Genomic DNA, 27,093 nt, shown 5'->3' with positions numbered 1-27,093 from the left:
TTTAAAAAGTCACAATTTGGTGCCATGCTACTCAAGTCCTTCCTCTCCCCCCCCCCCCATCCTAGTGTATTTTTGAGTACATCAGTATTTTGGCGCAATCTTTGCGACATTTTTGCAAAACGTGCAAATTTGCCAGCAAAAAGGAACAGTTTAAGGCTGACCATTTTTTTTTTTTGCTGTGTGCCAAAATCCTGAATCATGTGCCCCATTTAAAAGTATTTGGCACAGACTTCCGCTACTCACAGGTAAGGTGACCGCTGACATCACCGCATACCGGAGGCACCGTGGACCGCTGGCTCCGAAGCACGGGTGGCAAGAGCAGAGCCGCGGGAGCATGTGGGACGGCAGGAGAGATCCCCAAGATGGCGGCGGCTGCAGCAGCGCCACAGAGCGGGAAGCTCAGGAGCAAGGGAAACCCGGAGGCGCAGCTCAAAATACCCAGGTCAGAACGGGGAGAGACATGGGCAACCCGCATAAGCCCCAAAGGAGACCGCCGGCCGGAATCACAGAGCGGGGAAGGTCCGGTGACAGGGACGCTTATACAGGGAGTCTGCAGGGAGCTGGCAAGAGAGGTGGCAGGATACCTCACGGGAGATATAAAGTCCGCATTGAAGGAGGCAGTAAAAGACGCTTTAGAAGAGATACACGAAATAACAGCGCAACATGCCAGCAAGGTGCAGCAGAGGGTGTCGGATATGGAAGATAGGACAATTCAGCTTGAACAGGTGATGGAAGTGTCCCGAAAACAAGGCACATGGCTAAGGGACAAACTTGAGGACCTAGAAAACAGGTCCCGAAGAAATAACCTGCGGCTAATGGGGCTACCCGAATCTATCACATATCAGCAACTCAATGACATTTTTTAGCAAGAACTGCCTACAGCCCTAGGAATACAAGATAAGTGCAAAGTGGAAAGAGCACACAGGTTGGGCCCACCTGGAGGGAGCATGGCCAGAAACACGCGCCTAAGTGGAGCGGGGCACGGTGACCAACGTACTAAGAGACCTCGCCAGGCTATTGCAAAGTATCTGGATTTCAAGGATAAGGACAAAATTCTGCGCCTTTTTAGTGCTAGGCGACAGCCACTCATGCTCCAAGGACATAAGGTTGTCATCTTTGAGGATTTTTCACCAGAAGTTACTAAAAACACAGGGCCTTCAGTGAGGTCTGTAGCCTCCTCTACAAGAAAGGCATCCAGTTCCAGCTACTTTACCCTGCTGTCCTCAAAACGAGGCACACGGATGGCTCCTTTAAAATTTGGAGGGACTCCAGCGAAGCCACGAGGGAGTTCATGTCATCTCCCACGAGATCTCCCAATGGATATCTCGACGAGGAAAGAGAAAGTGAGGAAAGCGGCAACCGCTCAGACCGCCTGAAGACATGAGAGCTTCACTAGGAAGGCTTTTCTACAAGGACATATCCAGACAGGAGGATCTCATTGATGGTGTCGGTTGATGTTGTATCTTAGATCGTTGCGTGATTACTCGAAAGTGAAGAAGGTCTCACAAACTTTTGAGAATTGCTGCAGCACGTTCATCCAGACACGTAGATATAAGTTGATTGTACTCTATCCGTTCCCAATTTTTATGTCTTTATATTTCCAAAGTTTTTCTTTTTCTTTATATACAGCCGGTACTGCAATTATGTCAAGTTGGCCAAGTTGAGGAGAAGGTGGTGGAGGGCCATGTTGGAAAAAATGGAAGTACTAGTGATATACATGGCAAGGGGGGGGAAAATGGGTGGGGAAGGGAATGTTGAAAATGTTTCCCATGTTGGGGTATTCAGTTTGGGGACTAGTTGGGTTTGGCTTGATATGTGCTGTAACACTTTAGATGCTTTCGTCAAGATTTGGTTCACTTCTCATAACACTCCTGAGGGCGGACTTTGGCTATCCCGCCCAATACTTTTTACACAGACAGATCGCTTGTTATTGAGCCACATGGTTAAGATCATAACATGGAATGTTAAGGATCTCAAGACCCCGGAAAAAAGATCCTTGATACTCAGGCACCTGAAAAGATTACGTGGTGACATAGTCCTGCTCCAGGAGACACATTTGCCTCAACATGACATTTTCCGCATGCACAGACTTTTGGGTGGGAGAGGTTTATGGGTCGCGAGCCAAGGGAAGGCAGGCGGGGCTGATCATTCTGGTCAACAAAACACTTCCACACAAACTGGAAACGTACCAACATGATGATCAAGGAAGACATGTCAGAGTAGTCTTAGAAACTCCTAGCGGAATATTAGACATCCATAATGTTTATGCCCCCAACTCGGCCAGGAATGTGTTTTCCAAACCCTTTGCACCTCAATTATGACTTCTGGCGCACATAACTTGATAATTGGAGGAGACATGATTGAGGTAATGCTGGATTTGGAGGACAGATCGAAAAGTGGGAGGGGTGGAAGCAGCTCTACGACGGGGATGGGAAACTCCTCTGTGCAATTTTGCAACTGATCTAATGACCAGGGATGTGTGGAGACAGCATCATCCGGTCGAGCGGCAATACACCCACTATTCACACCTGCACAATTCATGGTCCTGTATTGACATGTTCCTGGTTAGCGAGAGCCTAACTGCAAAGGTTAAGGAGGCCGAGATAGGTGAGCTGGTTATTTCAGATCATGCTCCAGTTGCCCTGACCTTATTTGATATGCACCCAAAAGGCTCGGACATAATATGGAGGTTCCCTCATTTCTTAAAAGACAGACTTCGCCAAACTGTTGGGAGAGCGGTGGTCAGAGTATTTGCATCACAACCATCAATCCACAATGGATCACACACTACTCTGGGAGACGGCTAAAGTCGTTCTCAGAGGTAAAATAATAGCACACACTTTAGTGATAAAGAGGAGAGTGACCGACCAACATAGACAAGTAACTCTGTTAGATAAGCGTACAATAAGTTTCAAGGGCACCCCGTTGAGGTCAATAAAAGAACTTGGTTGGAAGTGAAGTCAGAATTTGACACGTGGGCCAGAAAGAAGATGTTGGGGAAGTCATTGAGGGATGCCGAGTTCCACAGGTTTGGTGACAAAGCTGGATGCATGATGGCTAACCTAGCCAAAGGTAGACGTCCAGGGACTCAAATAGCAGCACTCAAAAGACAAGATGACTCCATAACGACTGACCCGCGAGAAATAAACAGCATTTTGGGGAGGTTCGACACTTCTCTATACGAACCCCAACGGTCTGATCAGGTGCAGGGAAGGAGATGGCTGGAGGGAGTGGAACTCCCGTTGATCTCTGAAACTGATTTATTAGAGTTAAACAGGGAAATAACAGAGGAAGAGATTTCTAGAGTAATTGGGGATCTAAATATTCATAAGGCCACTGGGCCGGACAGGTTTGAAGCCAGCCTCCTATAAAATTTTGAAGGACCAGATAGCCCCGCATTTGAAAAATCTATAAAATGATTTCCTGAGAGGCCAAGCCATTTCTGATAACATGAACACAGCCTATATTAAACACATCCCAAAGGGCGATAAACCCACAGATAACCCGGCCAACTTTTGCCCTCTTTGATCAACCAGGATTTAAAAATTGTGGCAAAAATTATGGCAGACAGACTGGCAGGGATTCTTCCTAAACTATTGGGACCTGAACAAGCGGGATTTGAGAGGGGGAAATCGGCGGTAGGAAACATAATGCTGGTGCTGGAGGCAGTGAGGCTGGGAGACCATTGGGGAGAAGCTCCAGCCATGGTCATGCTAGATGCAGAAAAAGCGTTTGATAGTGTGGGGTGGCCATGGCTAGAGCAGGTGCTGGATAAGTTTGGTGTGCAGGGAGGATTCAGAAACCTCCTGTCCTCGATATATACTAATGCCAAAGCCAGAGTTCATACACTGGGGTTTTTGTCAGACATAATATCATTAGGGAGAGGTACGAGACAGGGCTGCCCCCTTTCGCCGCTATTGTTTAATCTAGCCATTGAGCCGCTTGCCAGGTTTATCAATGCGGGCCCAAGCTTCCAAGGGATTAAAGTGGGCGAAAGAGAGATAAAATCTAGTTTCTTTGCGGACGATATTATTCTTTATATGGCAGACCCAAGTAGAGGCCTTCCTGGCTTAATGAGGGAGTTGGATACCTTCGGAGAGATATCGGGGTTTAGACTTAATAAAACTTAAGTGCGAGGCTATGTTTCTTACTCATAGGCCTCATGGAATTGACCAATTAGAACGGGGACAAGCTTCCATACATGGCATACCAATAGCAAGCAAGGCGATAAAATATTTGGGGATCTTTTTGGGGAAAGACTCAAGAGATATCTATAGACTTAACTATGCCCCCATTATAAATAAAATAATACAGGAACTAAAAAGGTGGAAAGACTTGCCACTGTCGCTCTTGGGAAGGAGCTATCTGATCAAGATGATCAGCTTTTCCCGTCTACTGTATCCCCTGAAAACATTGCCCCTCCTTTTAAGACATGTAGATATAAACAAGCTCAACAAAGCCTTTTCTGACTTTCTATGGAGAGAAAGAAAAAGTAGAATCAGCAAACGTATATTGATGCTATCGCGGGATGAGGGGGGATAGCACTGCCCAACATCAGAGGGTACAATCTGGCCTGCATTGCCAGACACATTCTTGACTGGCTAAGACACACTAGCAGACACTCAGACTACACATTGGAGTCGGACTGGTGTAAGCCCTGGGACCTTCACCGCGATCTTGCACTCCTCAAGCACGACATTAGACCCGAAGGTGAGAAACTCAGTGATCATTCGGGACACCAGGGCGGCTTGGAAGGCCATAAGATGCAAACTAGGCATGTCATGGAGGATATCTAAATATTTGACACCATGGGGACAGCCCGACTTTAGTCAGGGAAAAGATAATGCTCTGTTTCAAATCTGGAGGGATAAAAGAGTTAGAACTATGGGGGACCTGATGCAGATTCAAGAAAATAGATGGATGACGGCAGACGAGATTTTTCTCAGGTGGGGACTTGACCCCTCTCATATCTTGCAATATGCTCAGCTGCGACACCATATATTCTCCAAATTACGAGACATACATAAAGAGTGTTATCCTTCCGAACTCGACAATCTTCTTTCAAGACACACATCTGAAGTGAATATCTCAACTATTTACCGGACCATGGGGGGAACCCTACTGCCTTCAGGTCCACAAGAGCTGTTCAAGGGGTGGGAAACTAGACTGCAGGAAACGGGGGTACGGGAATTGATTCTGTCTGGGTGAAATGAGCTGCGCAAGCATGTAAGTAATGAAAGATGGAGGGATACTCACTTCCGAATGATACATAGAGCCATACTAGGCTTCAATTTACCGGTCACACAAACTCACAAGGAGAGGCGGCAGGCTTGCCCAAAATGTGACACCCCCAAGACAGACATGTTCCACGGTATATGGGAATGTGGTCTCGTACACACTCAGTGGGAGGAAATTAAAAATTGGGCGGGAGGCCTGATGAACATACACTTCCCACTAAACAAAATGCTATGGATTTTTCATAAGAGCACTGATTTAAGGCTGACCAAGTCAAACACTCAGCTACTGCACACAACTGCAATCCTGTACAAAAGACTTATTTTAAGACAATGGTTGGATGGGAGTATACCGGGTCTCCGCCAGCTGCTGATGGAACTAAAGAGGGTGATGACTCTAGAGAAAATAGAAGCAGAAAGCGACAAAGACAGTAAGACAACAACATTTTTCTCAAAATGGAAGGATTTTATTTTGCAACAGTTTTCCAGAGAGGACATCATTGCTCTGGTCTCACCCTTCCGGAACACATCCTGGTACAACCTAGAAGACTTGCAGGGCACGTTGGGTGGCTTGAGATTAGGGGTAGACCCATGGTCATGAAACGGGGCAGGAAAGTAGAGGGAGAACCAGGTCGAGAGGTGTAAAGTTCATTTATGATTATGAAAGCATCACATGAGTAAATTGGAAGGTAGGGGGGAATGGGGGGGTTACACTGTTGTGTTATTTGGCAATTTCTACCAGCAATTCTGGATTGTTCATATTAAACGGGTATTTGTAAAGGCACTTTTGAGATGTACTACTTATTATGTTTGACTTTTGTGCTTATATGTGTCTTTCTTTGAAAACTCAATAAAAAGGATTTAAAAAAAAAAAAGTATTTGGCACCAAATACTAATACCACAAAACAAAAAAAATGATAGTGACTTAAAAAAAATGCCAATACTGATTCAGGGTCTGCCTGTCACTTATTGGAGGAATAAACTGAAGGAAATACCTCCAAACTAGGCACTGTCCAATGAAAAGGCTGCAAAAAAGTGCTTAAAGAAGAAAACTTCCAAAACACCCCAAGCCTATGAGCTATCGAAAGCCTCAAAACACTCGGTGTGCAAATAGCCATAGGCTACACAGGCAGCTCACAGTAGCAAAAGCAACATGTGACCTGGCGTTGTTGTGTTGAAAAACAGCTCCTGTGACACAATGAAGATATGGCCTGCAGCGCCTCCGGACTTGTCTCCCATTGAGCACATCTGGGACGTCTTTGGTCGGCAATTACAAAGTAGCTGCCAGCAGCGGGTTTTGATGATTTGCCCAAGTGTATTCAGACCGGTAGAACATTCCTCAGACGACCATTAATAACCCCATTGATAGCAGTCGAGGCTGTAAGTGTTGGGATTTCTGCACGTGGCGCACATACTCAATAATTTGAGATGTTTTGAAAATACCATATTTTCATAATTTGCAGGTCAGTATTATGTCTAGCCATCCTGTGATTTTCCATAATTCCATAACTTTTCCTTCTTGGTGTAATTGCATTGTTAAGGAGTGTAGTGTTTCTTTAATATTTTACTTCTTTAAAAAAAAAATAGAATTTTATTAAAAACAAAAAGTGTAATTATTTCCTGAGATCTGTAATTTTTTTTCCATCGATGCAGGTATAAAAAAAAAAAAATTTTTTACATGGCAATTGTTTTATTGGTATTATTTTTGCCTGCATATGATTTGATCAGCTTCATTCCTGCATTGCTTAGTTCCTGAAAGCTGTCTCAAGCAGCAGAGCAGCCAGCTATGTGAAGGAGCTGCATAGGCTCTACAACAACAAGGGCAGACATACCTTACATGCTGAAAATATTCTGCTGTCTGGTTCCGGTAGAAGACCTGGAATGACAACATACGTCCAGCGATCCCTTCAGATTTCTCTTGTAATTGTTTCACCTGCTCCATGGCGTAATCTGTAATGAAGATCGAAAGATCACGTGTACCAAGTTTCCCCAGAAACCTCTGAAATGGAGGTTTGTTTATTTTTGGTAACCCCTCCCCCCAAAATAAAATTAATCAAAACATATATACACAAAGATAGTAGTAATATGCAGAACTTAAGAATTTTTACAACACCCATCAATGGTAACAAAAAAAAAAGTGTCTATTTTCTGGGATCAGTACCTACTTTATTATTTTTTTTAAATTCTATTTCTTTTTTTTTTTTTAACTACAATATTAAAGAAAAACTGTCAGCTTCCCATGTGCACTGTGCATAGACAGAAAGCTGACAATTAGTGGTGGAGGTGGGGTTACCCACAGCTCATGAATTTGGAGGACTACCTGGCAGCAGGTTTATTAGTCCTCTAGTGATGATCTCCTGTTTATAAAACAGTGATTTTTATCAAAACTTCAGCCAAGTAAGTGACACAACACTGGAATCAGGGTCTCTGTCTCTACATTATGCTGCTCCAACATTAGGTAGCAGAAACCTGGTGACAGATTCTCTTTAATCAGTCCTAAATGGGTTTAAAGGGTTGTTCCCAAAAAATATCAAGTTATCCCCGATTCCCCCCTATCAAAGAGATAGCGGATAAGTTGCTGATTGCAATGGTCCGACCGCTAGGACACCTAGGAATCCCTACATTAGGGTTCTGGATCCTTGAGAAAGGGGCCTATCAGTCCGGTCCAGAATGGAGCAGAAGTGCACATGCCCCCACTGTAGTCAATGTCTGTGAGAACTAGCAGAGCGCGGCGCGCCACAGTCCAATAGGCCATGTTTCCATCAGATGATTAATTCCTCACCTCCTGTACAGAAGCGAAGTGTCTCGCTCCAGCCGGACACAGTGTATTCCCCGTCACTGCGCTTCATCGCCGTCTGTACAGCCAGTGTATACTCTGTGCGGGGGCTCAGGAACCAGTGTCCTCGCACCGTCATCGGCAGCACCACAGCTTTTGCCACCAGTTTGGTTGGAACATCCTTTGCGGAGGGTGATACAAGGACAGGTTTAGTGATTCACAGTAAGGCATGTCTGACCGTGGACTTGGAATACGGGCTAGGGCGTGGCTTACCCGATGCTTGAACTTGTTCTCCTTATGTCCTCCTGTCTTATTGAGGTCTATGAAGTAGTGGGTGACCCGCCTGGCATCGTAGGGTGGCATCTCCCAGGACACGCGGAATGAGTCGCAGCTTATGTCACTGATCTGAATACCATGTGGCGCAGTGAGAGGGGGATCCATGACTGACCTACACGGGAGGAGGTAGAAGCTTTAGGAAAGGGGTTTTTGCATGGGTGACCTTCACAGACGTAACCTAGAAGCTCCTGAGCCTCAATGATGGTGGGTTTGTTATTGTAACCGTCATTTAAAGGGGTGGTTTTGCCACGAACAAACGTACACTTTAATCAACAGATCTTGGAATAATAATAAACTCTCCAATTGGATATGTTTAAAAAAAATGTTCTTGTCACGAGATAATCATATAAATGTGCCCCACAGTAATGGTTGTGTTCGACCATGCAGGAACAGGTGGGCTATACCTCAGCTCCTGGGCAGGGGAGGAAGAAAAAGACTATCCAGACATTACAGCACAGTTTCACAACTGATTCTTTCTTTGAGGTAAAATATTGTTTCAAAACCGCAGCAAAATGTTTTATTTACAAAGAATTAGCTGTGATCCCCCTGCTGTAATGTCTGTACACTTCCTCCTCCCCTGCCCAGGAGCTGTGGTATATATGACCTGTTCCTGCAGGGTCAGACACGGCCATTACACAAGGACACATTTATAAGATTATCTCAGCACAGGAACATTTTATTTAAACACATCCAAATGTGGAAATTATTATTATTCCAAGATCTATTGAATAAAATGTTTTTTTGTTCACGGCATAACCCCTTTAAAGGGGTGTTCCTAAACGCTCACGTTTGCAATGGGAGGCAAAATGGTGCCGATGACACCACATCTACAGCGACCTACTGAGACTTTAACAATCATTAGAGTAGGCCATCAATATAAGATCGTTAGGGGCCTGACAGCTCCTTGATCAGCTGACTGTCGGATCCGCTGTGATTCAGTGAGGGCCAAGCACCTTTATATGTTTACCAAGCACAGCGCCATGCCATTAGTAGTGGCTGGGTGTGGTATTGCAGTAGGCTGCTGCTCAAGCCCTGTTCAAGTGAATGGGACTGAGCTTCAGCATCAGGCACCACCATTACACTTTATCTTTCTGATTTCCAACAGACTGGTAATAATGGATTAAAAACACATGTGACATGCACACATATGAACAAGTCGGTAGGACACTGTTCATACCACCCACTGACTCAAACACAAACAGAGAGCACAGAATGACAATTGTGCAGAAATATCCTGCAGTAAAACATATAACAGTAGTCAGCAAGTGCTGATGAAAAGATGATAACAAATACAGGGTATTTAGTCTATACGTTTTTTTTGCAAAAAAATGTATACCAAGCTGCTTCACCGCGTCAAGGCAACCCTATTGAAGCAGTCCCTATCTAATGTATTTAAAACCTGAACATGTGAACAGTGTCCAAATGAACAGGATGAAGATAGGCCGCTTCCTAGTATGGGCACGTGGTGTAAGCCAGCTCCTTATGTGCATGTCACACAAGAGAGGGGTGGGGTCTCTCAAATCATGCATAGGCACGGAAAAAACTGGATTAAAAACACATGTGACATGCACACATAAAACAGTAGTCAGCAAGTGCTGATGAAAAGATGTTTTACTGCAGGATATTTCTGCACAATTGTCATTCTGTGCTCTCTGTTTGTGTTTGAGTCAGTGGGTGGTATGAACAGTGTACTACCGACTTGTTCATATGTGTGCATGTCACATGTGTTTTTAATCCAGTTTTTTCCGTGCCTATGCATGGTTTGAGAGACCCCACCACTCTCTTGTGTGACATGCACATAAGGAGCTGGCTTACACCAAGTGCCCATACTAGGAAGCGGCCTATCTTTATCCTGTTCATTTGGACACTGTTCACATGTTCAGGTTTTAAATACATTAGATAGGGACTGCTTCAATAGGGTTGCCTTGACGCAGTGAAGCAGCTTGGTATACATTTTTTTGCAAAAAAAAACGTATAGACTAAATACCCTGTATTTGTTATCATCTTTTCATCAGCACTTGCTGACTACTGTTATATGTTTTACTGCAGGATATTTCTGCACAATTGTCATTCTGTGCTCTCTGTTTGTGTTTGAGACTGGTAATAATGGTCTAGTAGGAAAAAATATGGACACCTGAGACGCCTTTGTGGCTCCCTAACCTTCAAGATTACGGACATACTTGAATATAAAATCTTCAGCAGCCATAGATCGCTCCACGTCATAAGCAGGGAAAGGGCGGCCAAGGAGGACCGCCCCGATATAAGGACCCAAGGAAACAACTTCTCAGGCACTTTGAGTGTTGCATAAAAGAGGGTGGAATATAGAGAGGCACGGACGGGGATAAATGTGACCGCAGTTCCCGTGTCCATGTCTGCCAGACGCCTTTATAAGGGATTGTCCCTGTTTCTTTTAAGATGGTTGTTCAGGATTAGAAAAACATGGCTGCTTTCTTTATATAAAAAAAACGGCGCCATTCGTGATTACAGGTAGTGTGCGGCATTGCAGATCAGTCCCATTTATTTCAGGAGAGCTAATCTGCACTGCTAAACCCATCCCACTGACAGATGTGGTGAAGTTTCTGTATCCACCTAGTATTCATCCAGCTTCTCCCCAGACTAAAATGTCTTTCTGCTAAAAATTCTTGTTAACACATCCCAAAATAAAAATCTAAATATATTGCAATACCACTTTTCACCACTAGATGGAGATGAGCTGTGAGCACATTGTGCTGTGGACTATTCTATGGTACGATACATATAGGCCCCGATTCATCATTTGCTGTTTATGGTTTATTTTTATTTTTAAAGTCACGTTTCTTTTTTTTTTTTTGACTTGAGGTTTGTCGCTGGCATTTATTACGCCAAATTCAACATAATGGCACACGCGGTTCATGGAATTGGCGTAAAGTTTATAAAAAAAGGTGGCTTCCTACCTGCCGTTACCTCTTTTTGCAACTTTTCAAGCAAATGTCGCATCTTTTAAAAAAAAAATAGGGAAAAAGATTACATTTTGGAAACATCCATGAAACTACACTGGGGAGCCAGGGTGGTTGGAGTGGGAAGGGGGGTTTGTATGGGGACTGGGGTGGAGTTGTGCCGAATTTCACGACCTTTTAAAAAGTGGCAATTGATGAATCAGCCGAAAAACTCTGACCGCTAAGTGGGGAAAAAAAGGGGAGCACCTATAAAATAGTCTTACAAAAGGGCACAAATTGAATAATGAATTGGGTGCAAACAACAACAAAGGCGCAAAACACGCAAACTATACAAAAAAAAACAACAAAAGGCACAAAATCCATGATGAATCCGGGCTGTAATGTGCATATGTACATGGACCCAGGGTCATAATAAAATATACCCTGACGTTGGGGATATTACTGCCCCTGTTCTGGCATTTGATGTCTGGTTACAACAGCCACACAGCCTGTAGGAGGGTGTTATACATTAATCGCTCTACCTCTGCTTATAAGACACCCACACGGGAAAATATGCACAACTGGCCTAGATTTTTTTTCTTGCGGCCCCCCACTTTTCCAGCTTGTGCCACTGCCCCCTAAAAAACTGGGATACAGGTGCATTGTGGGCGCACCTGTATCTCGTGCATCCGCAGGGCCCCCAATGTAAATAACTGAAAATTCCTTAGGGCGGAATTGATCAAATCCTCCCTCTCCCGAATATTATCCCACAGCACAAGATTATATCCCCCAGGGACCTGCTCAACTTAACCCCGAGACGACTCAGAACCTGGGAATGAGCTCACCGAGCAGTGCGTCACAGGCTGTGCAGAAAAATCACATGCTGCGCAGAGCATCGCACATGCTGCAGAGCATCGTTATCTTACGTAACGCCTGCAGAGCATTGCACAGCTTCCCTACCCAAGTCAGATGTTAAAGATACAGAATACTCATTGGAAATTATAAATGCACCCATGTCGCAGAGCATTGCGCATATGGCAGGTAAGAGGCAGAGCATTGCACATACGGCAGGTAAGAGGCAGAGCATTGCAACGCCAAACAGTGCTCAGAGCATCACGACCGTGCAGATCGCAGACAAGGAGCCAATTAAGTGCTGCGTCTAAGATGTACAGGACAATACATGGCATGCAAAGAATCGTCAGACCCCTCGAAGGGCAAGTGACCCCCCCCCCCCGCAGACCATTGCACAAGTACAAAAAGTTCAGATGGAAGGTGCGATGATCAGGGACCGATGGGCAGCGGCGCCCTCCCCATTGGCATAGGGCATTGTGCAAGGCGGCATCGATGGAAATGCCGTAGGCAGGTATAAAGATTTGGCAGATGTGACCTACCTTGGAAATGTGCAGGTACCTCGCGCTGAGGAAGGAGAGTGCGAAGGAATGAGAGGAAGGAAAAAGGGGAGAGGAAGAGCAAGAGCAGGAAAATAACGAGTAGGAGGGTAACAGCAAATACAGAGAGAGAGAGCGAGAGCGGTGGAGAATGAGGGAGGTGAGAGATGGAGAGGGGAGGCGAGACCGAGAGACGGAATCAATCAGATGCATCGAATAATAAGAAAAGTGCGAGAGTTCTAAAACCCACGGGTCCTGCCCAGAAGCCAAGAGCGCCAACCGAGTGCCAACCTGGCACCGCGGCCACCAAGGGGTTACACAGCCTTGTTGTGACGCAAGTCGCACATGGCACAAGCCTATTATTAAGAGGGGGTGAGCCATCCGGCAGGTTGTGGGTTAAGAGGACTGTCAGTGTGGACCCACCATCACATGCTGACGAGCGTCACTGGCAATGTGCCCACCCGAAAGGGAATAATTCATCTAATTAATGCTGCCAGTAATGAGAGGCCAAGTCTCATTTGTACCCAGATCTAGCAGTGGAAATCATCGTGAATTACCAGATGGACGACCTAAAATCAGAACCCGAAGGGGGAAGGCGGTGATCCCCCCAAGCTCATGTTCTTTGCTTAAGCAAAACTTCCAGCTTTTTTTTTCCTTCCAAAAAAACTAATGTTATGGGAAAAATTCCATTAATCCGGCTTCTGATAGTCCAGGAAACAGAATTCGGAGATAAAATAAGCAGGATCCGGTGGATTTAAGAAGAACAATAACAAAAAAGGGGAATAGCAGGAAAAAATAATTGCCTAAAAACAAAAATTGCCAAAAACAAACAAACCCAGTGTGCTACAACATTGGGCAGAAACAGAAGAGAGCGCACAACCTAATACACATATAGGATAATGTGAGCAGAGTCCAGCAGAAAATATGTAGTGAAACAGCAGGTATTCCTGTAAGTGTCAACATTCAGATGACAAGGTACCTAAACCGTTAAAGCGGAATACAGTGTACATTAGACTGGATAATTCACTATAGAACACAATTTTGGTTCCTGGCTTCCAAGTGTAATATTTCAACTATTTATGATTAAAGACTATGGAAAAACGACTACATTCAGGGCAAACTTTGATTTTATGACCACAGGCCAGAAAAATTTCGTATTTATTGTGCTAAAAAAAGAAATTATTAGGTTTTCGTTCATGCGGTCTGATAAAAAAAACAACACTTGCATGGTAAATAGACAAAGACAGTCAAAAATCACTCAAAAAGGTTCAGAAATGAGTATTTTTTTCATAGATTTGCGAGTGTACTGCAAATCGCTTTCTCGAAGAAGCCCTCAAATGTAGTCCCCCATCATGTTTTTGTTATACTGTCCTTGGTAACGACGTTCAAAGTCCAATATATCTTGATGAAAGCGCTTGCCTCTGAGTAAGCGCCCATGTTCTCCTTGAACTTGTCAAGAGGAGCGTCAAGGATATGGACTTTGAGAGACATTCTGGATCCCATTATGGCGTACTTCTTTATGAGAGTCTGAACCAACTGCGCATAGTTTTCAGCCTTGTGATTACCCAGGAAGCCATGATCCACTGCAACAAAACTGTTCCAAGCCGCTATCTCCGTCCTGTTCAGCAGCTTGGCCAACTCGTCACATTCTATGATCTTCTTGATCTGTGATCCAACGAAGATACCAGCCTTGACCTTGACCTTTGCTGCCTCGGACAGCTTTGGAAAGAGATCTTGGAGGTACTTGAAAGCTGCTGACTCCTTGTCAAGAGCCGTAACAAATTACTTGATATGCAGTGGTGGCATTGGCACCTTCAGAGGTTTTTCCGTCAATATGGCCGTGTGAGGGTTTATTTTTTGCGGGACAAGTTGTACTTTTGAATGACACCATTAGTTGTAGCATGTCGTGTACTTGAAAACGGGAAAAAAATTCCAAGTGCGGTGAAATAGCAAAAAAAGTGCAATCCCACACTTGTTTTTTGTTTGGGTTTTTTGCTATGTTCACTAAATGCTAAAACTGACCTGCCATTATGATTCTCCAGGTCATTACGAGTTCATAGACACGAAACATGTCTGGGTTCTTTTTTATCTAAGTGGTGAAAAAAAATTCCAAAGTTTGCTAAAAATAAATGCGCCATTTTCCGATACCCTTAAGGTCTCCATTTTTCGTGATCTCGGGTTGGGTGAGGGCTTATTTTTTGCGTGCTGAGCTGACGTTTTTAATGATAACACTTTTGTGCAGATACGTTATTTTGATCGCCCGACCAAAAATATGTAATTCTGGCGTTTGGATTTTTTGGTCGCTACGCCATTTAGCGATCAGGTTAATCCTGTGTTTATAGACAGATCGGGCGATTCTGAACACGGCGATACCAAATATATGGGGCTTTTTTTATTAATTTTGAATGGGGCGAAAGGGGGGTGATTGGAACTTTTGTTTTTTTTATTTCTTTTCATATTTTTTAAAAAAAATTTTAACTTTTGGAATGCTTCAATAGCCTCCATGGGAGGCTAGAAGCTGTCATAGCTCAATTGCCTCTGCTACATAGATGTGATACGCAGATCACCTCTATGTAGCAGAATTACTGCATTACTATGAGCGCCACCTCCCATCTCCCTCTATCCGACCACCATCTACTCACTTTCTCATCCCTTTCCTCCTCTCCTGGCACCCATGTCCAGAAACATGCACACCACCGTAGAAACCTTGCACACCTAGACACCCACGCGCTCTCTGACTCTATTCTACCACTGCATCCATATCCTCACTCCAAGACACAGACAGTGCCCCTGCTTTCTACAATGCCACTCTCGCATCAGCTATTGACACGGTTGCCCTCTTGTTCATGGCAGGATGCGACGTACCAACAGACAACCATGGCACAATAACACCGGCAAGTGTCCAGGGCTGCAGAGCGGCGTTTGAAGAAAACAAATTCGCAAGACGACTTCACTGCATTCAAACAGGTAACATGCTTTCAAATCTGCCCTCACCTCTGCTAAACAGGTCTACTTCACAACCCTCGTATCTTCCCTATCCTACAATCTCAAACCGTTATTCAAAACTTTCAACTCCCTCCTCCGCCCATCACTGCCCCCTCATCTCTGCTAAGGACTTTGACACACACTTCAAAAATAAGATCGACCAAACAAGGCAAGTCTTCATCGTTCAACCACCACAACCCCTTTATATACCAGACCAATGCCCAAACCCCATAACCTCCCTCTCCAACATCACTGAAGGGGAGCTTAATCGTCTCTTCTCCAAATCGCACCTCACAACCTGTGCACTTGACCCCATCCCATCCCACCCCCTCCCCAACCTCACCACCACACTTATCCCATCCCTAACCCACCTCTTCAACCTATCACTAACGTCCGGTACCTTCCCTTCCGCTTTCAAATATGCCACAATCACGCCTATCCTTAAAAAGCCAACCCTCGACCCAACTGCTATGTCCAGCTATCACCGAATATCGCTGCTCCCATTCGCTTCCAAACTCCTGGAACAGCATGTCCACGCTGGACTTTCCTCCCACCTCTCATCTAACTTGCTCTTTGACAATCTACAATCTGGTTTCTGCCCCCATCACTCCACTGAGACAGCCCCTGACCAAAATTACTAACGACCTACTTACAGCCAAAGCAAATACTCAATACTCCTGCTTCTAGACCTGTCCTCTGCATTCGACACAGTTGACCACTGCCTCCTACTACAGATCCTCTCCTCCTTTGGCATCAAAGACCTCGCCCTATCCTGGATCTCCTCATACCTTTCCAACCACACATTCAGCGTCTCTCCCATTCCCACACTACCTCCTCATCCCACTCTCTCTCTGTTGGAGTCCTGGAGTCCCCCAAAGCTCTGTTCTAGGACCCCTACTCTTCTCAATTTATACCCTTGGCCTGGGTCAACTCATAAAGTCCCATGGATTCCAGTACCACCTTTATGCTGATGACACTCAGATCTACCTCTCTGGCTCAGATGTCACCTCTCTGCTGTCCAGAATCCCGGAGTGTCTATTAGCCATATCCTCCTTCTTCTCCTCTCGTTTCCTCAAGCTCAATGTGGACAAATCTGAACTCATCATCTTTCCTCCATCTCACAGATCTTCCTTACCTGACCTATCTATCACAATTAATGACATCATGCTTTCCCCAGTACCGGAAGTCCGCTGCCTCGGAGTAACACTTGACTCTACCCTGTCCTTCAAACCGCACATCCAAGCTCTTTCTACCTCCTGTTGCCTCCAACTCAAAAATACTTCCAGAATCCGTCCTTTCCTCAACCCTCAATCTACTAAAATACTTGTGCACGCCCTCATCATCTCCCGCCTCGACTTCGGCAACATCCTTTTCTGTGGTCTCCCTGCTAACACCCTCGCTCCTCTACAGTCCATCCTTAACTCTGCTGTCCGACTAATTCATCTTTCTCCTCGCTACTCCTCCGCTTCTCCCCTCTGCAAATCTCTTCACTGGCTCCCATTCCCTCAGCGTATCCAGTTCAAATTAGTAATACTGACCTACAAGGCCATCTATAACCTGTCTCCCCCATATGTCTCCGAACTAATCTCCCAATACCTACCCTCATGTAATCTCCGGTCATCCCAAGACCTCCTTCTCTCCTCCACACTTATTCGCTCCTCACCCAACCGCCTACAAGACTTCTCCCAAATATTCCCCATCCTCTGGAATTCTTTGTCCCAACATGTCCGAATATCAACCACATTCGGATCCTTCAGACGGAACCTGAAAACCCACCTCTTCAAGAAAGCCTACAGCCTGCAATGACTCCGCTACCTTCTCACCACTACCGGAGATATCACCTCAACCAACACCGGAACTGCTGCAACCCCCCAACCTACTGTCTCTTTCCCCATCATCCTGTAGCATGTAAAAGGGGGCTTCACACATAGCGATATCGCTAGCAATATCGCTAAAGCGTCACTGATTTTGTGACGCAGCAGCGATATTGCTAGCGATATCGCTATGTGTGATACTTACCTCCGACCGGCTCCCCCGCTGGCTATCGCTGATCGCGCGAGAACGTCCTGGACCGTTTCTCGTCGGCCACTTCCTGCTGGCGCCGATGAGCGACGCGTGGACTCGGGCGGGTGGACGTCTTCATCGCCGCGTCTGACAGGTAACGACCGCCGCTACATCGCTGGTGAGATCCGCCTGTTTGGCAGCTCACTAGCGACCATTTAGCGATGCACCAGCGATCCTGACTGGGTCGTATTGTGGTTGGGATCGCTGGTGCATCACTAAATGTGACGGGTCCATTAGGGTCCCGTCACACACAGCGATCTCGCTAGCGAGATCGCTGATTTTGTGACACATCAGCAATCTCGCCAGCGAGATCGCTGTGTGTGACGGGGATCAGCGACCGGCCCCCCTGCCGGTTATCGCTGATCATGCTCGAGCGGCCTGGGCCGTTTTTCGATCGCTGGTCTCCCGCTGCCCAGCATGCATCGCTGCGTGTGGCAGCGAGAGACCAGCGATCAGCGATGCTGGACGCTGGTTTCTAATGTAAACGTCGGGTATCCATACCCGACGTATACATTAGAAACCAGCGTCCAGCATCGCTGGTCCTGATCGCTGGGTCTGTCTATGTGACAGCTCACCAGCGATCAGCCTAACGATGTCCCAGCGATCCCATCCATGTCGGATCATTGGTGGGATCGCTGGGACATTGTTATGTGTGACGGGGGCTTTAGCCCGAAAGGGCAGGGTCCTCTTCCGTCTGTATCAGTCTCTTTACTGTTAGGCTATGTGCATACAGTGCGGATTCTGCTGTGGAATTTTCCACGCAGATTTTACTAAATCTGCAGATAAAATGAACTGCGTTTTACGTGCAGTTTTAGTGCAGATTTAGTGCGGTTTTTGTGCGGATTTCCCCTGCAGTTTTCACCTGCAGATTTCTATAATGGAGCAGGTGGAAAACTGCAGCAAAACCGCACAAAAGAAGCGACATGCTGCTTCTCATTCCGCACCAAATCTGCAGCATGTGCACAGCGTTTTTTGCTTTACATAGCCTTAAATGGTACTGTACATCACGTGCAGTTCTGCTGCAGTTCTGCAGGGCCAAATCTGCTGCAGAACTGCACAGAAACTGCACCGTGTGCACAGGGCCTAAGTGATATCTGTAAGGCTGAGTTCACAAGTGGCGTTTTTGCGGCGGTTTTTACCGCGCGATTTTGCCGCGAAAAATAAGCATCCAATGCATTCCTATGGGATTCCGCAATGCTGTGCTAATGCTGCGGTTTTTACCGTGGCGGAATTGCTTCGCGGTAAAAAACGCAGCATGCTCATTAATTTCGCGGAATCGCGGCGATCCCGCGCCCATAGGAATGCATTGTTCTGCTTACTTTCTGCATGTGGCTGTGCACACCATACGAAAAGAAAGCAGAACATTTGCGGATGGTACCCAAGGTCCGGAGGAGAGGAGACTGTCCTCCGGGCTTTGGGTACCATATCCCTGTAAAAAATAGAATTTAAAATAAAAAATATTGTTATTCTCACCTTCCGACGTCCCGCCTCTCTCCATGCTCCCGGTCCCAGTAATCCTTTGTGAGCGATTACGTCCGTTCTCGCGGGATCGCGAAGTCTCGCTGTCATTCGCGCATGACCACGAGATGTCGCGATCCCGCGAGAACGGACGTCATCGCGGTAATTGTCGCAAAGGATTACTGGGAACGGGAACGCGGAGAGAGGCGGGAAGGCTGCGCGGGACGTCGGAAGGTGAGAATAACAATATATATATATTTTTTATTATTATTATTTACATTCTATCTTTTACTATTGATGCCGCATAGGCGGCCTCAATAATAAAAAGTTGGTCACACTCGTCAAACACTGTTTGACGAGTGTGACCAACCTGTCAAACAGTTCTCCAAGCGATGCTACAGATCGCTTGGAAAACGCTAGCAATTCTGCAAGCTAATTACGCTTGCAAAATGCTAGTTTTTCTGCGGGAAAATCGCGGGAATTTAAAATGCGATTTTCCCGTGGAATGGAATTCCGGAATTCTCGCGGTAATTTCCGCGAGAGTTCTGCTACGTGTGAACCCAGCCTAAGGCTAAGTGCACACATAGTTTTTTGCCCTGCAGATTTTTCCGCGTAGAATTGAAGAAATCCGCGTAGAATCCGCGTAGAATTGAAGAAATCACGGTGTAGTGCCGTGGTCGCATCGTAAGCAGTGAAGAGGTAGTGACCCAAAAAATTCAAACACAAAGGTCTCTTTAAAGTGTTTCCTCACAGCATTAAAAGTCCAATCCACACAAGTGTATATAACTTCAGTGCATAGTGCATATAATTAGTATCCATTTCACCATTTGCAGAATATATATTATACGGCATCCTTCATTTTATAGACAATAAACACGCCAGTCTTCCTCTGACTAGTTCCCGTGTGTGTCTGTGCACCGTATCCGACTCTATTCACACAGCATTACACGTTGCAGGCACTAAACATGCTAGTCCTCCTCTGACTAGTTCCTGTGGGTGCCCTGCACCGCTGTAACCCAGTCTCTGTACTCACACAGCATTTCGTGTTGCAGACCCTACACACGCCAGCCCTTCTTCTGACTAGATCCCGAGAGTGTCCTGAACCGCTGCATCACAGTCTCTTTACTCACACAGCCATACACAGTCCAGGATATCCTCCGGATCGCAGCCGAGCACCGTATTCACCTGTTTTCTGCAATCGTTACACACGCCAGTCCTCTTTCGGGCACAGGACATCCACCTCCGGGCACAGGATTGCACACATTGGAGATCAGTTACAGTGGATGACTTGCATCACTGTGTATGCTGCGGGTGCCAGGCTATTCAGCTGCCCTGGCTGCTGGCTCCACTGGCCTGCGCTGCTTCACACACACAGCCAGCGCTCTACAGGCCTCTGCTCTGCACATCAGCACACACCAGACTGACACTGATTCTGCACCTGACACCCCCATACCCCTCACTACAGGGATTTTAACTCAGAACTTGTAGCCTTTATCTACATGGAAAACCCGGACCAGAAATGAAACAGACTGGACCACTGACATACTGCAATAAATTTCAAAACACCCATTCCAGAGCAGGTTTTCCCTACATCTACCTTGGACACTAACATATCCAAGACTAGCACTTAATTTTATTATCAGTCTGCACTGCAGTCACAGCTATGCCCATGACTGCCATGCACAGCTATGGACTTCATACGTCTCCATGCACACCCTGGGGAGAACAGACAGTGACCCCCTACCTGTGACATCGGTCACTGCTTCACCATTGCATTCCCATAGGCTCATTACGCATCCATGCGTATCCTGGGGAGAACATACAGCATCCCTAGCTGTAACAGGGGTCACTGCGTCACAGCGGCTAGTGCACTTGCGCTCCCCTGCTCTTGAAGGAGCAGTGCGCACATATAATGAAATGCTCTCAGTCTATAGCTGAGAGGCATTTAGTATTAATGTTCACCTGCAAGATGGCTCCCAGCCAATAGCTGGGAGTCATCTTGTATAAAAGACTCCCACCCCTTTAAGGAGTCACAAAGCAACAAATTCAGTCATTAACTAGCGTGGTGTTCTACTAGTGAAGACGTGAGGTTCCCTGGTCCCGGTGTGGCCAGTTCTGAACCCAAAGTCTCTGATCCTAGTGCGGCCAGTGCCTGAACTTCCTACCCTGATTTGTTTACAGCCAGTTCATGAATCTACATCTGAGACCTCTGTGTTTGAATGTGTGCCTATCCGAGTACCCTGTATGTCCGGACTGCTAAACTAGTCTCTGAACACTGAAGCCGCATCGGTGGCGCCTGTATCCTGAAGCCACTCAGTCAGTACCTGAATCAGTCTGTGTCAATAACCATTCTGCAGTGGACCTACTAGTCTGAGTGGAGTCTGTATCCGTGTCTACTTACCCGACCCTGGTGTAAGCAGCTGCAGTATCGGGGACTATCTTGGAGTGGAATCTGGCAGCTACCTGCAGCCAAGCCTGACACCACCATCAGGAGCTCCAGTGAACACTTGGTAGTCACTTAGCTACGCACCTCCTAGTTAAACCTGGCTCAGTGGCACAGTGGGTTCACAAAACCACATGGGCCACCTGCGTGTGTAACACGAACGCTGTAGCAATACGAACAACACTGGCCTTCTGGTGTCCCTGCCTTCTGATACCCTCTTCCACATTTTAGAATCTGTTGAAACATACATTCCTTAGGAAAGTCTCGCCACCCACGCAGTTTTAACTTAACGTTTTTAGCAAGCACATTATAATGGTGCTGAAACCTTGCATTTGTCCGCCATGCCTCCAATATCTGAATGTGACTATGCCAAGTACTCTCCAGAACTGAGTTTTTGTCCTCCACTACCTTTCAGAAGCGCTGGGCAAGGATCATTGACCTCCTGTGCCCTCGGAATACGGCTCAGCTGAGAAATCTAAAAGTGCGACAAGGCATCGCGGCTGCATTATTTAATATATTTTCAAACCAAAAGACTATCTGCCTCTCTGAATCTCTCACTCTATAACTCCACCGCCATGACTGTTGAGAACAATTCAAGGAGGGTCATGTTCTTGACCACAGCTACACTTGACCATGCTTCCGGCCAAGGAGCCTATGGATTTCTGCCAATAGCTTTAAAACCACCACTCTCAGCAGCTTCTGTACATAACTGTAAAACGCTAATCGCCGCTTCTTCCTTCTGACAAAGCCTCTGGCCATTAAAATTCTGTAGAAAAACCTGCCAAGCAACAAGATCCTGTCTCGTGCACTTTGAAGTATGAATAAGATGGTGCGGCTGCGCAACACCACTAGTTGCTAATAACAATATACGAGAAAATCATTGACACCAAATCAGCAATTGTTTCTTGAGAAAGTCGAAATATCATATTTTCTGTATCTATCTCTATACCCTGTAAACTGTGAGCCCTCGCGGGCAGGGTCCCCTCTCCTTATGGACTTGTGTGCCTTGTTTTGCTCATGTTTATTATACTTGTCTATATTTCCCCTTTTCACATGTAAAGCGCCATGGAATAAATGGTGCTATATAAATGCATAATAATAATAATAATAATAATAATAATAATACCAATGAATGAGAAACACAGAACAGGCTCTTTGGTTTTTTTTCTTCTGACACCGACACACCAATCTTTTTCATCAGTTTTCAATATACCCAGAAAAAGTATGCACAAACACCTGAATGTTATGGAACAACATAAAGGAAATCATCCAAATAATGTAACACAGCAGAAGAACCTGTTACAAAGCGAGCCATCTAATCGAAGAATAGAACGGAATAACTCAAAATAGCTACAAGAGATTGAGCACTCCATCGGTAAACACGTCTACGTAGAACTTTGTCTAGATGGCAACCTAATAAGTGAAAGCAACTCTCATGGACCGGCAATAGACAAATTCTATATCCAATTTCAGGCCATAAAGGCACCTGGACCGGCAGTCCTGACCAGTTGTACAGCAGCATCAAATGACATGTATGACACAACCACCTCATGTTTGGTATCCCATCATTTACCGAATTCCCAGAAAGGATTAATGATGTAGGCTGAGCACACTGCTGGGGTCGTTCAGCTCCACCCTGGTTTGTGGTGCCACTGGATCCGGGCCTGAGTGATGTCTAGCGGCTAATGACTATGGGCATTTGGTGTTGAGGGTGGGAAGAAGAACCAGTGATCCAGAGGAGGCTCGTCTTGCACTCATCCTCTTGGTTCCGTGACCCATTCGTTCTCCCCAGCCTGGAAGGGGAATCTGCAGTGGGTGAAAAAGTGCCAGAGCCTGGGCCGTTCTCCGAGACCTACATCTCCATGCCACCAGACTTATAGGTAGAAAGGTGTCCTGTACTGCTCCCGGAAACATTCAACGAGCAAGCAACTTTCTACACAATCCCAACACCAGCAGTTCCAAATCTGTCATGGTCGCCTCTTGAGCTGTCAAGCCAAGCAGTTGTGACTTCCCTCAGTCTTGCAGTTAAGAGAGCCCCGTGACCTTCACCTCTTTACCTTCACTACTTATCAAAGCCACATATCACCTTTACTATACAATAGGGCGCAGGCCATTTTTTTTCCTTCCTCAACTGCCCCTTATTTTTGTTTTAACCCTTTGCAGTCCATTGATCTCTCCTTATGCAGTTCATGACCTTCAAGATTCCTCATCAGCAATATCAAAAGGTTTCAGGGACCAGATATAGGATCCAAAGATTGGTTCTTGGAATAAGGATACAGGAACAAATCCTAGGACTCAGGATATCTGACTTGGGGAAGGAAGTGGAGCGGAGTCTATAGGTCAAAAACAATCGTGTTCTGCACTGGGTCTCACAGGGGTCATAAACTAGAGGTAGAGCCACAGGATAAGCGGTAGATGATGCACACCTGGATACAAGGGTAAAGGAACAGGATCAGATTCAGGAATCAAGGTGTAGGTACAGGTTAGCGAGCTTATTCCCCAATGGCACCTAATCTTAAACCAAAAATCGTCCCTTACATGCCAAAGGTTTTCGGGTACAAGCACAGACCAGAATTAGGGCATCTAATTCAATATGACAATTTAAGGTCGAAATTACATTGGGTTTATTTTTATTTTTCTCATCTGGAGAAACAAAGGAATGGATCCATTTTGGGTCTGTCTTAGTTATAATCCATGTATTTTTTTTTTTCCTAGCAAATTACTCAGTGAAAAACGGACAGCACTCAGACGTCACAAGGATGGAATCCAAGCTATTTCTTTTTTTTTTGCTGACCCATTCGCTTGAATGGGTGACCTTGATACAACTGGACCGGACCCCTTATTTTTGGACTATAGATTTGCCAAAGCTGAATGTATCTGCGTTCTGTCCATATATTTAAACGTACATGTATGACAAAGCCTGATTTGTGAATGACGGGCACTGAGATGTCAGTGAACAGGTGATTTAAATACCCATATAGATGAGCGAAGTTAACCCCTTGCAGAACCGTTAAATGGTGAGGATTTTTACATAATCAGCCATTGAGAACGGATTACTGTAATGCTGGCATTGCCTTTGTGCCGAATACGAATGTTTCTGGCATAAGCTGTTACAGAGATCAGGGAATGTAGAATACAGGGACGGGAATCTGATCTACGTTCCAAACGGTAGCAGTGATCCAGATGGAGGACAGCAGGAAGTAAGAGAACCAGATGGAGGCCTGGAAGTACTGTATCCTTCCATTATTCCTTCTCCTCCCTATGAGATCCGCTCCTGCAATGGAAAGTGAACCACGGTGTGAATATAATCGGGCTACAAAGTCACTTCTTATGAAACATACAGTACAGACCAAAAGTTTGGACACACGTTCTCATTCAAAGAGTTTTCTTTATTTTCATGACTATAAAAATTGTAGATTCACTCTGAAGGCATCAAAACTATGAATTAACACATATGGAATTATATAATTAACAAAAAAGTGTGAAACAAATGGAAATATGTCTTATATTCTAGGTTCTTCAAAGTAGCCACCTTTTGCTTTGATTTCTGCTTTGCACACTCTTGGCATTCTCTTGATGAGTTTCAAGAGGTAGTCACCGGAAATGGTTTTCACTTCACAGGTGTGCCCTGTCAGGTTTAATAAGTGGGATTTCTTGCCTTATAAATGGGGTTGGTGTTGGCTTATGCAAATGGACTTATTGTTTTTGTAAAGGAGGACTTTACACTAGCCTGACAGCAGATGGCGATAGTATGAAGTTATGTTTGCTGTATTGTGGGGAGGGAAGCTCTCTTGTTATTGTTACTTTTACTTTTGACTGTATTATACCAGTAGCACGGGCTGTGTGCTTCTGAATTCTTTTCTCATGTTTACCCATAAGAAGTAAATGCTGTTTACTCAAGATAACTTGCTCAGTGAAGTTCTCCTGTGTACTGGTGAATTTTCAAAAGATACACTCTGCTACAGGTTGTGGGCCCAGACACCCAGAACAGGAGATAGTCCCAGACACCGAGAAGCAGATAAGCTCTGTTAACAGAAGGAGATAAAACCCAGTGAACGGAAGCTGAAAAGAAAAGATACAGAGGGACAAAGGAATTAATGATCCCAGGAACTGGATGACCGCACACTGGAGATAATTACAGAGAATCACCACACACAGGATATACAGGAATTCGAAAGAAGAATATCTTCATAAAACAAGCACTGTATATACTCGTGTATAAGCCGAGATTTTCAGCCCATTTTTTTGGGCTGAAAGTCCCCCTCTCGGCTTATACACGAGTCATATACCTGGGGGTCAGAGGGGGAGGGGGGTGGGGGTGTCACAGATCACACTCACCTGTCCTGGCACTCTCTGCAGCCCCCTCGCATCTCCACTGTCTCCCTTCCTGCCTTCAGCGGTCATGTATTACCGCTCATTAAACTCATGAATATGCGCATATTCATGAGTGGAAGGGAGACAGTGGAGAAGCGAGGCTGCAGAAACGTTTCAGGACGGGTGCGTATAGCGATAGTCACCTGTCCTCGTTCCCACGCTGCTCACTGCCGTCTGCTGCTTCCTGTGTCCGTGATGTTTAGCCAGCAGGGAGCGCGGTGACGTTGTTAGTGCGCGCCGCACCCTCTGCTGGCTGAACAGTCACTGACAGGACGCGCAGACAGTGGTGAGCAGCGATGGACCCCGGACAGGTGAATATCTCAGGTGCCGGGTCCTGAGCAGGAGAGGTGAGTATGGCATTTTTTTTTGCAGCAGCAGCAGCAGCAGCATATGGGGCTTAGTCTATGGAGCAGCATATGGGGGCATAGTCTATGGAGCAGCATATGGGGGCATATTCTATGGGGCAGCATATTCCATGGAACAGCATATGGGGGCATATTCCATGGGGCATATTCCATGGGGCAGCATATGGGGGCATAGTCTATGGGGCAGCACATGGGGGCATAGTCTATGGGGCAGCACATGGGGGCATAGTCTATGGGGCAGCATATGGGGGCATAATCTATGGAGCAGCATATGGGGGCATAATCTATGGAGCAGCATATGGGGCATATTCTATGGAGCAGCATATGGGGGCATATCCTATGGGGCATTTTATGAGGGCATAATCTATGGAGCATTTTATGGGGGCATAATCTATGGAGCATCTTATGGTGGCATAGTCTATGGAGCATCTTATGTGGGCATAATCTATGGAGCATCTTATGGGGGCATAACCTTTATGGAGCATTATATGGGGTGCATTTTGTATGGAGCATTATATGGGGCTCCTGATTCAATATGGATATTCAAAAATATTTAACCTACTGATGTCTCAATTAATTTTACTTTTATTGGTATCTATTTTTATTTTTGAAATTTACCAGTAGCTGCTGCATTTTCCACCCTAGGCTTATACACGAGTCAATAAGTTTTGCCAGTTTTTGTGGAAAAATTAGGGGGGGGTCGGCTTATACACAAGTATATACAGTAAGATTATATAAAAATGATGTGAAGCACT

At 45.6% G+C, this 27,093-nt stretch overlaps 1 protein-coding gene across 3 annotated transcripts in view; it reads right to left on the bottom strand.

Moving 5' to 3' along the window:
• The window catches only part of PHYHIP (phytanoyl-CoA 2-hydroxylase interacting protein), a 66,412-nt gene that overhangs the window by 2,663 nt on the left and 36,656 nt on the right, over window positions 1–27,093 (bottom strand). Inside the window, exons 1-4 of one of the 3 annotated variants that reach the window (XM_073588940.1) lie at window positions 25,496–25,652; window positions 8,284–8,458; window positions 8,017–8,191; window positions 7,067–7,184 (exon numbers count right to left, since the gene is read on the bottom strand). In XM_073588940.1, coding sequence (XP_073445041.1) covers window positions 7,067–7,184; window positions 8,017–8,191; window positions 8,284–8,451 — 461 coding nt within the window. In that variant the 5' untranslated portion in view covers window positions 8,452–8,458; window positions 25,496–25,652. Of the gene's footprint in view, window positions 1–7,066; window positions 7,185–8,016; window positions 8,192–8,283; window positions 8,459–12,652; window positions 12,957–25,495; window positions 25,653–27,093 lie in introns of those variants that run through there. The other 2 variants (XM_073588939.1, XM_073588938.1) reach the window with 2 other exon arrangements.

The sequence above is a fragment of the Dendrobates tinctorius genome, unplaced genomic scaffold, assembly GCF_039654945.1.
Source record: "Dendrobates tinctorius isolate UK_male_01 unplaced genomic scaffold, ASM3965494v1 ptg000104l, whole genome shotgun sequence".
NCBI classification, from domain to species: Eukaryota; Metazoa; Chordata; class Amphibia; order Anura; family Dendrobatidae; genus Dendrobates; species Dendrobates tinctorius.
Note: the sequence above shows the minus strand (reverse complement) of the source record. Positions and strands in the feature narration are given on the sequence as shown.